We start from the raw sequence: 15364 nt of genomic DNA, 5'->3' as shown, positions 1-15364 counted from the left end.
GGGCGCTCAGCATCGCCAAGGACTGCTCTCACCCCAACCATGGACTGTTTACCCTCCTACCATCCGGGAGGCGCTACAGGTCTCTCCGTTGCCGAACCAGCAGGTCCAGGAACAGCTTCTTCCCGGCGGCTGTCACTCTACTCAACAACGTACCTCGGTGACTGCCAATCACCCCCCCACCCCCCGGACACTTATTATCACTTATTATTATTTATTTAAATCATTTGCTATGTCGCTCTTCCAGGGAGATGCTAAATGCATTTCGTTGTCTCTGTACTGTACACTGACAATGACAATTAAAATTGAATCTGAATCTGAATCTGAATCTGAAATCTCACATCTGTGGGATGTGGGAAAAACTGGAGCACCAGGGGGAAACACATCAGCAGAGGGGGAATATGCGAATTTAACATGGATACAGGTGGCACAGTTGGTAGAACAGCGCCAGAGACCCAGGTTCGATCCTTACATCGGATGCAGTCTGTGTAAAATTTGCACATTCTCCCCGTGAATACATGGGCTTCCTCTGAGTGCTCCCAATTCCTCCCACACCCCAAAGACATGTGTGTTTGTAAGTTAATGGGTCTCAGTAAATTACCCCAATATTCATAGGGAATGGATGCAAAAGTGGGTTTACAACGAGTATGATTGGATGATTGATGGTCGCCGTGGACTCGATGGACCTGTTTCCATGCTGTATCTTTCAATCAATGTAATCAATCGATAGCATTGGAGGACAAAATGGAACCCACTTTGATAGACCTATGAGGTTACCAATCACTATTTGCATCTTGCATGTACATATCAGATATATATATATATCCCCATTATATATTGCAGATTTTAAGGTTTTATGATTATACAAAATAATATGATAAATTTTGCCCCTTTTGCCATATTTAATATATTTGACTTACCTAATAAAACAACATCTATAATTTTCAAAATAAATCCTTCCTTTCTCATAAATCACTGGTGAATTTGATTGTTTTGTCCAAACTCTCTCAAAAGATGTGGTCTTCTGAAAAATGATAAAGTAATCCCTTTGATTCAATTTCCAAATAAGATTTCTAAGTTTCATTAAATGTATCAGTATATGCAGCAACAGCTTGCATTCTAATCAACGTTATCCACATTCTGGCATTTACATTTAAATAAAAATAAACAACTGGCAGATTATCAAACTATTGTAGAAATTAATTGAAAATGTGTATTAAAGATCTTTAAAAAATCATGTTATTTATTCGAAAGTTTCATAGTACAATTTTTATTCAGTAACCCAATAATGGAAAGTGTTGGGTACCCTGTCAAACCAAGAATATAAAAAACAAAAAAATGGCAAATTATCACTATCGTAGAAATTAAGTGCAAACTTGTAAGAAAGAGCTTTTAAAAATCATGTTATTTACTGTCAAGTTTCAGTGGAAGGTTTTGGGTACCCAGTTATACCAAGAATATAAATGAGGACGAAGTTCTGGAAATTAGCAGTACAGATTACATAAAACTGAGTGATTCTGCTGTATAGTAGCTGAATGGAAGGATTTCTGAAGTTTGGACGGAATTTGTTTCAGTAACTTGGTGGCAAATTTGGTGATGTTTAATTATATAAATTTATTGTTTAAACGTTTATTAACTCTACTCATAATTTAAGCACTTTTATAAAATAACTCAATAATCTGTTCCTTTATGTGAAAAAAATGTAAGCAGGGCACACATAAGATAAAAATTGACATTAACATTGCATGATTTACTTAGATTTGACACTGACTGACCGAAACTCACCTGACATACTAACTGACAGAGGATGGTCAAGTTTTTTCTGTGAATGGAACCAACTTCATTTCCATACAAACCAAGAGATCTTGCGGTCAAAATGCAATAGTTATTTATTTTCCTTAAACATGAAATGTTGGTTGATTTTCTCACACCGTGCATTTTTATTGATAATTTAATTGTTAAATTGTCCATGCTTGTTTGCCTGAGGCTCCTGAAGAAACTTGAGATTACATTTTAGGAATTGTCGTATCTGACAATGGAAAAACAGGAAATCCAGTTGATCAGATCTGTGATTGTGATCAGATTTTGTTTTTAGTAAATATACTTCAAAATTAGGATGGCAGTCATTATTGTGCTAAATTTCAATTAAGAATTAACTTTACACTTCCACATTTCCTATTAATCAATTAGTAAAATCATGAATAACATAATGTGCAAAGGTAACATTAAAACTGATCCTAAAATTAATTCCATCAATACAATCCCATTATTGCTGTATCAAAAGTGTGAATTTTCTTTGGATACAATAAAATAAAGTCAAGGTATAGAACCTTAAAAATACAGATACAAGGAACTGCTGGTTTACAAAAAAAAAGACGTAAAATGCTGGAGTAACTCAGCACGTCAATTAGCATCCCTGGAGAACATGGATTGGTGATGTTTTGGGCCTTCGTGTGAAGAAAGGTCCTGACTCAAAACATCACCTATCTGTGTTGTGCGAAAATACAACTCCCTTCATTATAATGCCCACATTTATGGCAGGGAACTGTCTGCATTGTGTGAGTAATGTTAACTAATTAATCATGCTGGTGATTTTGCCCTTTATATGAGATAAAGGCATATTATTGAGAAGGTGCGGTTAATTAGCATTATCTAAATAGAATTAGGTTACAGTTTATGCTAATCGTCAGCAGCAAAAATGGAATGAGGAGACGTAGGAATGTCAACCTGCAAGTTAACTTCTTGATTAAAACAGATGTTCTGACAGATTGCAGTACCTTCCAAAATCTACCATCATTATCTCCCAGAATTAGCTGAAAATCTCAGCAAATGGCATCATAAATTCAGTTCAGAAAGAAGGAGGAAGTACAAAAGTATGTTTGTTATTAAAGGAAGCACTTGTACGTTGGCTTCATCAGAGAGATGTTTTTGTCTGTGGTAACTTCTAACTGAAAAAAAAGTTATTTTACCAACTTTAAAGCCATATTGTAATAAAAACAAGGCTGTATCTCAACAGGACACAAGGTGCTAGTGTAACTCAGCAGATCGTGCAGCATCCATGTTCTCCTGAGATGCTGCCAGTTCTTTGTGTCCTTTTGTGTATTAACAAGCATCTGCAGTTCTTTGTGCTACACTATCTCAACATTTCACTTCTTTGCACTTTGTGGATAGGAAACATTTCGAGGGATATGGGTAAAAGGCATCTTGGTTAGCATAGGCAAGATGGGCTGCAGGGCCTGTGACTGTGCTGTGTGATTCTATGGCTTGTCTTTGGTCTTCTGCACTGTTTTACTGAAATGCTGAGCATGCTGGAGCAATCCTAACTTTATGTTAGTGTTTTGCAGTGTTCTGGCCTAAAAGTTTGAAACTGTCAATGCCAGCATTGATGATAGCTGTCAATTGCTCTCCGGCAGTAGTTTTGGAAGTCAGAGTTTTGAAAGTGAAGCCATCTTGAACTTTAAATGTGACACATAAACCTTTACAGGTCAATTTAGATTTTCCAAAAAAAAATTATGCACTGTATGCGTGTATTTCCTTCCACTTCCTGCACTTTCATTCCCATTTTCCTCATTCTGTACCCACAGTATATTCCAGTTCCAAGGCATTTTATTCAAAATCAGTTTTCTTGCATGCAAATGGATGTGGGTAAATAAGACTAGCTTGCTTGGGCACCTTAGTTGGCATGCACCAGTTGGGCCAAAGAGCCTGTTTCTATGTTGTATGACTGTGTTGATTAGTCTCTATTGTGTTTGATTGTTTGTCAGCATCATCAATATTTTCCTGGATAAAATTAAATATAAAATGAAAGGGAAGATTATCTTTAGATTTTCCATTTTTGGTCTAAAACACTTAAGACCACTAAAAATGGCTATTTTCATTATGTCTTGCTCAAACTGCTATGGGAACTCAGCTGGTCCAGCAACATTTGCAGAGGGATCGGACAGACGACTGATATCTGAAAATGGGTCCTGACCTGAAGTGTCGCCTGTCTATTCCCTCCACAGATGCTGCCTGACCCACTGAGTTCCTCTAGCACTTTGTGTTTCGTTAAAAATTTCAGCATCTGCAATTCTTTGTGTCTCTGAGTATCTTCATTGTTATTTTGTTACTTTATTAGTGTGACAAGCTTGGGGAAAGATGGCTTTGTGTTTGAAGTTTCACCAGGTCTTGTATACAAGTTATTTGCTTCCCCTTCTGTGAGATCAGAGAAATTGGCCTTCAGGCCCATTCAAGTGGTTTTACAGGTCATGCATATTAACACAAAGTGCTGGAGTAATGGTAGTTTCACTTGGCATTGTTCAGTATGGACCAAAGGGCACATTGTTCCTGTGCTGCACTGTTCTATGTTCCAAAGGCCCTGATTTTTTTCAGCTCATGTTAAAGGAAGTAGGTTCTTCCTTCGTGCTGTACACTAGTCTCTGGTAAGAAAGTGGGATCGTAATCATAGGACCTAACTTACTGATATTTAGCAGCACAACAAATCTGAGCAGGGCTCGAAATTAGCGGTTGCCCGGTTGCCAATGGCAACCTACAGTCCCACTGCGCAACCTAAAAGCCATGCCATTTTGCCCGGCTTGGCAAGCACCCGGAATACCTATCGTTTAATTCTGAGCGGGCCCCCTCTATATCTTCTCTCTCTCTCTCTGTCACTCTCCATCTCCGCCCGCTCCTCATCCGCCGGCACGGCAGGCCGCCTTACACATGTGCACTGCCACGGCCTGCACATCCTCCCCCTCCACATGCGCACTGCCACGGCCAGCACCAAAGATCCTATAGCGAGGATCTTTGGCCAGCACATCATCGGTCGTGGTTGTGCGCATGTGCCGCCCTGCAGGGGGAACTCCATGGAGCAGCCAGCATCTCTGGATAGAAGAAATTAGGTGACGTTTCGGGTAGAAACTCTTCTTTAGATTTCCTCTGGTTTTAGTGTTTTTAGTTTAATTTAAAGGTACAGCGTGGAAACAGGTTCTAGGGGGAGTTGAAGTGTTGAGCCACCGGGAGATCAGGTTGTGAACTGAGTGGAGGTGTTGTGCGAAGCGATCCCCAAGCCTGCACTTGGTCTCACTGAGGTTGATCATACGCTGAATAATCCAACCAGAATTTTGTTTGGAAGTGGAAAAAAATAATAGAAATTGCATTCATTGCAACGTGTAAAAAGAGATGAGATACTGTATTATAATTTTGCTGCATGTCATTGGTGAATGTCATTGCATGTCATTGGTGAATGTCTTGATTGGTGAATATGTTTAGTTTGTGACTTTATTTGAAGTAGAAATAATATGTGGATGCTTCATTGACCATAATTTTGACTGGTAACTACGCACTGAGCACATTATCGCACGTGTCATGCGAGCCGTCTTAAATTACCACCTAAACTGTAATTTGGCAACCTAAAAAGCTGCTTAGGTTGCCCGGCTGGAACAGGGGGAAAAGTTAAGCGAGAGCCCTGCTCACTGAGGCATGCATGTGAACACAAGGAACTGCAGATGCTGGATTACTAGAAAAAGACAGTGTTGGAGTAACGAAGTGGGTACAAAATTTTTTTATTTTTCTGTTGCATATCTGCTTCTGCTTCTGCTTCTGCTTGCTACTGCACAACCGCCGACAGCTGGAATATCTCGTGCATATAGTGTGTGCTGTTCCCGCACAAGCCCACATCTAATCATCCGGCCTGACTTGTTTATATTATATACAAGTATATAGCGGGGTGAATCTTTCGAAAATAAAATCGAATATGCGACATTGTAATTATCGGAGGCTGTGCAATAGCCACCACAGGAAGAGATCCTACTTGCATTAAGTAGTTGCCTCGGTGCTCCTTCCGCCCGCCGTCCTGGGCGACAGCAACATCGACCCGGGACGTGAGTCGGTGGGTGCACGCGCCACCCGCACACGGCACTTAGTTCAAACCAAAGGTTCAAACGGCAGCACCAGGGCCTCGTGCCGCTCTGCCTGTCGGGAAGTGTAGTTCTAATTGGTCCCGTCGTCGCTTCTCAGCCGGGCCGTTGCCGCGAAGCCTGCCGGGAAGTGTAGTTTTACTGATCCGGCGCCGCGAAGCCGATTGGGAGGTGTAGTTTACTATGGGGCCTGTGGGAAATGTAGTTCTAAACCGGCGCTGTCATCGTGGACTGAGGATTTTCTGTCGTCTCAGTGCAGCCGTGACCTCGTGTCCCGGCGTTTCTGCTGACCTTCCGTGTCTGCACGCTGAGTTTGCAGCTGGAACTGTGCTCTTGCTTGTTCCACTTTGCAGCTGGAAGTGGACGTACGAAATGTCGGCGATCCCAACGAGCAGGAGGCAGGGGCCGGAGTCCCGAGGCATTGCTTTTACCTCGGGTTGCTCAGCTCAGCGCTGGTGTCCCCGGAGCGTAGGGTTAGTCTTATATGTTGCCGCGGCTACATGCTGCCGTCTCCTTAATGATTTAGGGTTTTGAAATATGATCAACTTTGCTTTTGGGATTGTGACGAAGATTGAGCAGAATATTTCCTGAAGGGTTCTGTCCCAGCATCCGGGCTCCACACTCTGGTTCCACACTCGCGGACCCCGGGTGGGGGGGGGGGGGGGTCGTCAGTAACTGTCAGTTCAGTGGTCAGTTAACAGTGTATGCCGGAGGCTGCCGTGTCCTCCAGAAGAATTGAGCTGCTCCGTGCGTCACGCCCTTTGACCCGATGACCTTACGTGCAACCCCGTAAGGTCACTGGGTCATAGGGCTCGACGCACGGAGCCGCTAAATCCAACTGGAAGATCCGGTACTTCCGGTATATGTTATTAATGCTAGAAACGCGTACTTTCCTACCTGTTAAAAACCGCCAAAATGTTGGATTTTTGCGCTGAAAAAAATTGTGGGAGTCGGGGTAAGTGTGAGAGACATGTGCCCAACTTTAGAATTCCAAACGTGAAGCGAAATGAAGGTATAGAGAAGCGAGAACTGAAGGGACTACAGCAGATATAAAGTGCTTGTTAAACATTGAAAATATTGGGAATAATCGCGTTAGCTCACTGCATTTCATCAAGTAAGGATTATTTGTGTTTTTTCTTGATTCCTTTGGTATCTAAAAATTCTCAGAAGTGATAAATCTGGCTGTAAATTTTTTTTCAGATGCGTTTTCATTTTGTATGTAAAAACCCACTTGAGAACCATGGACGATTAAAACATTACAGCCAGATTGATCACTTCTGAAACTTTTTAGATGCCAAAGGAATCAAGAAAAAACACAAATAATGCCTGTTGATGAAATGCAGTGAGCAAACGGCAAATGTTCACCAAGTACTCTGGCTGTTGTTGTCCCTTCAGCTCCCGCTTCTATCTATCGTCATTTCTCCTCACTTTCGGAATTCTGAAGTAGGCTAAATGTCTCTCACGCTTATCCCGATTTCCATAATTATTTACAGCGCAAAAATGGACAATTTCAGCGGGATTTAACGGGCCCGCTACGCTGGAAACAATGGTCAGTGCCTACCTGCAGTTCATCGCGTGTATTCCATTTGGAGTAGCGTAGCAACAGTACGGGTCATGGGTCGTGACCCGACTGCCGTGAAACCTCCCTATTCTGCTTTCAAACATTGTTTAGGATCTTTGTGAGTTTTTGTAAATTTGCCAATCCATGATTATTGTTTAAAACAACCATCCAAAGAAAAGTAGCATTTAAATAGAGAAACGAGTAACAGAAAAATAAGGGTTTCGGCCCGAAACGTCGCCTATTTCCTTCGCGCCATAGATGCTGCTGCACCTGCTAAGTTTCCCCAGCAATTTTGTGTACCACAGAAAAATAATACCAGTCGACAGATAATATGGTATGAAATTAATGGGGGGGTTACACGTAAGGCAATCCTTTTGGAGGACATGGCAGCCTCCGGCATGCACTGTTTACTCACGAAACGCATACTTTCTTACCTGTTAAAAAACGCCCAAATGGTCAATTTTTGCACTGGAAATGATTGTGGAGGGTGACTGAGCGCTCTGAACCCGAGCACCAAGGTGTAAGCGGCCGAAGGAGCGCATCCCTCAGGACAGCCCCCACTCTCCCCCCCGGGGTCAGTGCTATCCAGCCACGGCTGCCCTCCAATCCGTCTCCCCCTGTGCGGCCACACTGTCACGGGCTGTGGTGCCCACCGGCACCCTGACCCCCCGCCCCCAGTCAAGAGTGTTTTATTGTCATATGTTCCGAAATAGAACAATGGAATTCTTATTTCCTTACGTCGCCTATCAATGTTCTCCAGATATATTACTGCAACACTTTGTTTTTTTTTATTACTAATACTACCAATGGGGCAACCAGGAATGCCAGTCAATGCTGACATTTTCAATGATAGACATCTTGCAAGCATGATTTTTTTAAATACTTGTATATTTTCCCCCTTTATGCTCACCTGCTTATTTATCGTGGCTGCTAAAATGTTTTTATGCTATTTTCTCTCCCCATCCTTCATGCCATCTACTAATCCGTCATGCATCGTATTAGCAGCACAATGCTTGATTATAACCTTTGCATCTTGCACTTTTAGATTAGATTAGATTATTGTCATTGCACATTTACAGTACAACGAAATGGTTTAACCTTGCAGCCATAACATAGAATTAATAACAAAACACACTCAACACAGTTTAACATCCACCACAGTGAGTCCACCAGGCACCTCCTCACTGTGATGGAAGGCAAAAGTCCCAAAGTCCTTGTCTCTTCCCTCCTTGTTCTCCCTCTGCGCTGAGGCGATCCAGGCCTCCGATGTTGTGACCCTGCCGGGTGATGGTAAGCAAGTCCCGCGGTTGAATCCGAGCTCCGCGAACGGGCTGGTTCAAACTCCTCGGCCCAGGGCGGTCGAAGCTGCCGAAGCTGCCGCCCTCCAGTCCAGCGGACGAAGCTGTTGTTGTGGGCGCCCCGGCAAAACAGGTCACCAACCTGTGACCTGCGAGCTCCCGACGCTATCGTCCACTGGGCCCACGGCCGAGGCTCCAAGGTCGGGTCACCGCCGCCGGAACACCGCCACAGCCCTGAAGTCAGGTCGCCACCGCCGGAACGCCGCCACAGCCCCGAAGTCGGGAGAGGTAGATAGGGCTCTTAAAGATAGCGGAGTCAGGGGATATGGGGAGCATGCAGGAACAGGGTACTTATTGTGGATGATCAACCATGATCACATTGAATGGCGGTGGTGGCTCGAAGTGCCGAATGGCCTACTCCTGCACCTATTGTCTATTGGTACGTTGCCTGACTCCATTCAGACTTTGGCTCATGTTTAGATGAAACATCTGCAGCTTTGTTGCCTAATGCTTTTTTCTAGACTATTTGACGTGCCTCCCTCCTAATACCGTTCATTCCCGGGATCACGGGACTGACATATGATGAAAGAATAGGTCGACTGGACATGTAAGGCAGTGGAAGCCAATTCACTAGATGTTTTCAAGAGAGATTTAGCTCTTAGGGCTAACAGAATCAAGGGATATGGGGAGAAAGCAGGAAAGGGGTACTGTCTTTGGATGATCAGCCATGATCATATTGAATGGCGATGCTGGCTTCGAAGAACCGAATGGCCTACTCCTGTACCTATTTTCTATGTAATCCTGAGATCAATCAACATTCTCCTGTCTGCTCTGAAACTAACTCCAATATTTGTGCATACACAAAAGGCTGGAGTAACTCAGTGGATCAGGCAGCATCTCTGCATGCACTGTCTAATCTTGTTGACGCTAGAGTGCATTCAGTAGCATCTTGATTATGAGGTTTTCACCATTGTTTTCAATTTGCTACATGGCCTCCATCTTCTTGAAATCTCAACCAGTCCTGTAAACATGGAACTATACAACCCAGCAACAGGCATATCCACAGTTATTCCAAAAACATGATTGCGTAAATCAAGCTAGGGTATTAAATGAACAAGCGTGTTATTTCAAAAATGCAGAAATCAAGTATGCATAAAGCGCAATGTGCCTGTACTTCTATCAAATTTGCCCCTCTGCCTCCAATGCTCCAGAGAAAACAATCCAAATTTGTTCAACCTCTCCGTATAGCTAATGCCCCCTAATCCGGGCACATCTACGTGAACCTCTTCTATACCCTTTCCAAAGCCTCCACGTCCTTCCTGTAATGCAGTGCTCAGAACTGCACACAATACTCCAAATATAGCCTAAGCGATTTGTACAGCTGCAATATGACTACCTGATTTTTATACTCAATGCCTCAACCTATGAAGGCATATGTCTTCTTTATCACCCTGCCTACTTGTGTAGCCACTTCAGGAACTATGGACATACATCCCAAGATCCTTCCGCATTTCACTGCTCCAAATATTGCTTTCACCTTACATTTGATCTCCTTCAAAGAATTTTCAGATTAAACTCTTTTTGCCAATTCTCCATTCATATTTTCAATGTATCTGTATCCTGGAGATACAAGGAACTGCAGATGCTAGTTTACAAAAAGGCACAAAATGCTGGAGTGACTCAGCGGGTCAGGCATCATCTCTGGAGAACATGGAAAGGTGATGTTTTGGGTGGGGATCCTTTTTCAGACTGATTGTAGGGAGGGTGGACATAGTCTGGTAGGTAATACATTGATTCAGATGAGTGGAGTTTCTGATAGGCAGATGGTTAGGCAAAGTCCTGAGATGAAAAGACAGAAGTGAGACAAAAGGATTTAAGAGTTGTGAACAGTGAAGTTAGAGGAAGGAGGGGAGGGGGAGGGGAGAAATAGGCGCAAGTCCAGATGGGAGCTTGGGCGAAGAAGAGAGAGAGGAGGGTATAGTTGTTATCTAAAATTAGAGAATTCAATGTTCTTACCATTGGGTTGTAAGCTACCCAAGCAGAATAAGAGCTGTTCCAGTTTGCATGTGCTCTCACTCAATGGTGGATGACCAGGATAGAAAGGTCACTATGGAAATTATCTATATCCTGTTTTATTGTTTGACTCCCTTCATCAGTATCCACACGCCACTATCCACAACTTCCCCCCATACATATTCTCCTCCCGTCATTTACCACGGAGGTCCCAGCACTGATCCCTGCAAAATACCATTGTCTCCAATGACCTCCAGTCAGAGAAATACCCCTCCACCACTCCCTCCTGTCTTCTATGGCCAAACCAATTTTGAAAATCCAAGTCACTGTTGGTACCATGCATTGCAACCTTTTGGATCAGCCAACCATGAGGGGCCTTGTCAAATGCCTTTCCTCAGTTCATTAAAAGTAATGACTAAATGACCAGCAACATTTGGGGATATGAGGAGAAGCCAGAGTGTAAGGGGGAAACCCACCCAATTACAGGGAGAACCTGCAAACTCCACACAGAGCGTACCGAAGGTCACTGGAGCTATGGGGGCAGCTTGTGGACTTATGGACTTCCTGCTGTGCCACACTGCTGCCCTTTAGCAAGGAATCGCCTGACCTAATGTTTTAGAATTTAGGTGTTTTGCTCTTAGTTTTACTGATGATTTAACCAATATTTTCATTGCTCTGTTTGTCCACCTCCGAGATGCATCATCGCCTCATACCCACAACCCCAGTCTTCTTCTTGCGTATGGTGTGCACAGCCTAAAGTTGTAGGACAACTTGTTCTATTTGATCTAAATTGATTGTGCACATCGGGTTGATTGCATTAGTTGAAACAGGCCGACCACGTGAAGGTTGCAACCTCCCACACCACAACCCCAGTGACCCTGGTTCAATTCTGACCTCCATTCCTCTCTGTGTGATGTTTATTCACCTCAGTGATATTATCTAATACATATCCATTGGATAAACCCATACTTTCAGAAAGTTTAACATGCCTTGAAAATAGTCACCTGCTTCTCAATATCCATCTTCCTTGTCTTTTGAGTTAACTGTCTCCTGAATGGAACATTTCTCCTAAATAATGGCATGATCGGTTAAGGCTTTGGATTATCTTTACAGTTCTCAACTAATATTTTTTAACCCTGTGCATGCATGTTCCTGCTTATTCTGTGTTTCTTGGATTGGCCACATTGGGTAAGCCAGATATTTATTGTCACAACTCCATTCTCAATTGCTATTCCACACACAAGTGCCCATGTTAGAGCACTGATTAACCAAAATGTGCTATGCAGTTTCGGGTAAGCCATACCTTCACTGTCTGAAGATTGGTCCTGACCCAAAACATTGCTTGTTTATTCCCTCCACAGTTACTGCAGTTTGTGTTTTGCCCTTCACAGTAAAATTTTGATTGGAGCCAAGTTCCCTAAAGTCTTAACAAAGCCAAAATAAGGCATTAAAAAAATTATTTCAGCTTCAAGAACAGGTTCTTCCCAACAACCATCAGGCACTTGAATACTACAAAATGCTATCTAAATAATTAACTAGGAATTGCCCTAGTTGCATGAAAGACTTTGAGCTTTTTGCACTAATCTCAAGGTTTTTAATTTATTGAATTGTTTTGTTTGCTATGTAATTGATGAGTACCGTGTTTAAAGGCCTGTTATGCTGCTGCAAGTAAGAATTTAACTATTCAGTTGTTAGTATGTATGACGATTAAACACTCTTGAAATAATCCTAGAACTGATTATTTGAATGAATAAACAAGCCATTCGCAGTTCTTGCTTTCCTTTAGTATCTTCTTATGCACATAAACTGTATGGACATGAGAAAAAAATGGACATCTGCTTTTACTGTTTTAACACTGTAACAAAAATGAAGGAATGCATTCCCATTCTAATTTTACTGATTTCCTCAAAAGTGTTATAGCTGTAGTATGGAATTAATTACACTTATATTAGTTCCAACTATTTAAGACCATTTAAGTTTATGTAAATAATTATTTATATTTATATCCCTTGAAGGAGACATTTCATCCAAATGAAGAGGAGGCCACAAATGGCATTGATTCACACGGTGTCTATTGCATTGCTGAAGAAACTTGGCTTGCACTGCAGATTTCAAAGTACCGGACGACCCACTGCTCCTCTTGGCTCCCGAATTTTATCTGATCCCAGCCGAGTGTTTGAGCACAATATGTGGTAAGAAGAAGGGACACAAACCAGGCTGCATTCATGTTCCTCACATAAAATTCTGTTAGAAGAAATATTACTTTAAATTTGCTTATGATATTATTCAATTTTCTTATCACGCAAGATGATAGCGAAACAATTAAAGACGATTGCCTCTGAAATTATTACTTTAATTTGAATTTCAGATTACACGTGTTTCTTAGTTGAAAAGTTCAGTGAGAAGACATGTAGTAATAAATTGTGGTGGTAGAACACTTGGATAAGACACTCGCAAACACAATTAAAACTTCATGTCAATTTGTTATGGAGCAAGACTGGTCTAAAATTTCACATGGCCAGATTTTATGTTTATATGTTTTTTTTTAGATTTACAGAGTGGAAACAGGCACTTCGGCCCACAGAGTCCACGCTAACCAGTAATCACCCCATACACTTACACTACCCTACACGTTGGAGTGTGGGAAGAAACTGAAGCACCAGGAGAAGACTCACACGGTCACAGGGAGAACGTATAAACTCAATATTGATAGCACCCGTAGTCAGGATTGAACCCGGGTCTCTGATGCTGTAAGGCAGCAGCTCTACCGCTGCTACACTGTGCTGTCCCATTTCTTATCACTTATCTCTTAATGTGCAAAAACATTGACCAAAAAAAAAGGCCATCTATTTTTGTAAAAACTCTTTTCCTTTCAATCGTCTATATTCTGGTCATGTACAGAATATAAAAATGTCTAAATTATGAGTTTGTGGTATTCTTTTCTCTTAACAGTGGCAACCCTTAAGAAAATAAACTTTGTTTTCTCCAGGGATCACATGCAATGGACTCCAGAGCAGGAAGCTCTTGCTAGACAAAAAGCTGAAGAAAATTCTAGTGTTAAAGTCTCAATAGAAGAACAAGGTGAATAATGTTTTAATTGAACCTTTGAGATTTTTTTGGATGATACACCAAGTGGAAGACATTGATTCATAATTACACTATTTGTAACAACAAAATGCTCATATGTTAAGGTAGACACAAAATGTTGGAGTAACTCAGCGGGACAGGCAGCATCTCTGGAGAGAAGGAATGGGCTTATTCTGCTCATATGCTAATGCCAATGAGGAAAAATATTGCTCTATTTTGATTTTCTAATTGAATTTAGGCCCAGATTACTTTTGCTGTAGGCAATGTAAAAATGAATTAACTTAACAAAATAATAGATGATACAATTATGTCAGAGGCTGAGAGACCTGATAGAACTATATAAAATTATGAGAAACATAGATACCTACCTCGGCTAGGCAGTCATTATCTTTTTCCCCAGGGTGGAAATGTCAAAGTCCAGAGGGCACAGTTTTAAGATGAAAGGAGAAGGGCAGCGCAAGGTGTTTTTTACACAGATGTTGGCGGATGATGGTAGTGGCATTCTAAAGGCTTTTGCAAAGGCACATGAGTGTTAGGATATGGATCACGTGCAGGCAGAGGAGATTAATTTAAACTGGCATCATGTTCAACACAGACATTGTGAGCCGAAGCGTCTTTTCCTGTGCTGTACTGTTCTAGAAACATAGGTGTAGGAGTAGGCCATTTGGCCCTTCGAGTCAGCACCGCCATTCAATATGGTCATGGCTGATCAGCTAAAATCAGTACCCCGTTCCTGCTTTTCCCCCCATATCCCTTGATTCCCTTAGCCCTAAGAGCTAAATCCAACATTCTCTTGAAAACATCTAGTGAATTGGCAGTTAAAATATATAAATACGCAGATGACACAACCATCATAGGTCTCATCTTGAACAATAATGAAACAGAATACCGCACTCAAACACACAAAGCAGTCACTTGGTGCACAGATAGTAACCTCTTACTCAACACATCAAAAACACACGAACTCATCATTGATCTCAGACGTAAGGCACAACCCAAGACCCCCCTACTCATCTCAGGCGAACCCATATCCATCACTGACTCATTCAAATTTCTTGGCACTCACATAAGCAATAACCTCAAATGGAAAATCAATTCAAATCACATCTACAAAAAAGCCAACCAAAGACTCTTCTTCCTCCGCCAGCTCAAGAAGTTTAGAGTGAGGAAACACCTCCTAATCCGATTCTACACAGCCATCATCCAAAGCATGCTCACTTCATCAATTACAGTCTGGTTCAGCAGTTTAGACACTCACTCCCGTAATAAATTACAGCGCATAGTTAACAAAGCATCCAAAATCATCAGCACTCCCCTTCCATCAATAGAATCACTCCATCACAAACGGTCCGTGTCAAGGGTGAAGAAAATCATCTCTGATCCCTCCCACGCAGCTCACCACATCTTCCACCTGCTGCCATCAGGAAGGCGCTACAGCTCACTACCCGCCAAGACATCTCGATTTAAAAACAGTTTTTACCCACACGCAATCCGAATTCTGAACACACTAT

The 15364-nt window shown here is 42.1% G+C and overlaps 2 protein-coding genes across 5 annotated transcripts in view; one reads left to right on the top strand and one right to left on the bottom strand.

Annotated features, from left to right (window-relative positions):
- The window catches only part of dcaf17 (DDB1 and CUL4 associated factor 17), a 40155-nt gene extending 34174 nt beyond the window's left edge, over positions 1-5981 (bottom strand). Inside the window, exons 1-3 of one of the 4 annotated variants that reach the window (XM_033024014.1) lie at positions 5789-5981; positions 1783-2063; positions 918-1021 (exon numbers count right to left, since the gene is read on the bottom strand). In XM_033024014.1, coding sequence (XP_032879905.1) covers positions 918-1021; positions 1783-1968 — 290 coding nt within the window. In that variant the 5' untranslated portion in view covers positions 1969-2063; positions 5789-5981. The remainder of the gene's footprint in view (positions 1-917; positions 1022-1782; positions 2064-5788) is intronic. The other 3 variants (XM_033024015.1, XM_033024013.1, XM_033024016.1) reach the window with 3 other exon arrangements.
- Positions 5982-6065: 84 nt separating this feature from the next.
- The window catches only part of mettl8 (methyltransferase like 8), a 34866-nt gene continuing 25567 nt past the window's right edge, over positions 6066-15364 (top strand). Inside the window, 3 exon segments of the mRNA XM_033024018.1 lie at positions 6066-6367; positions 12782-12958; positions 13756-13847. Coding sequence (XP_032879909.1) covers positions 6267-6367; positions 12782-12958; positions 13756-13847 — 370 coding nt within the window. The 5' untranslated portion in view covers positions 6066-6266.

The sequence above is a fragment of the Amblyraja radiata genome, chromosome 7, assembly GCF_010909765.2.
Source record: "Amblyraja radiata isolate CabotCenter1 chromosome 7, sAmbRad1.1.pri, whole genome shotgun sequence".
NCBI classification, from domain to species: Eukaryota; Metazoa; Chordata; class Chondrichthyes; order Rajiformes; family Rajidae; genus Amblyraja; species Amblyraja radiata.
The sequence above is the reverse complement of the archived record's forward strand: the minus strand, read 5'-3'. Positions and strand labels throughout refer to the sequence as shown.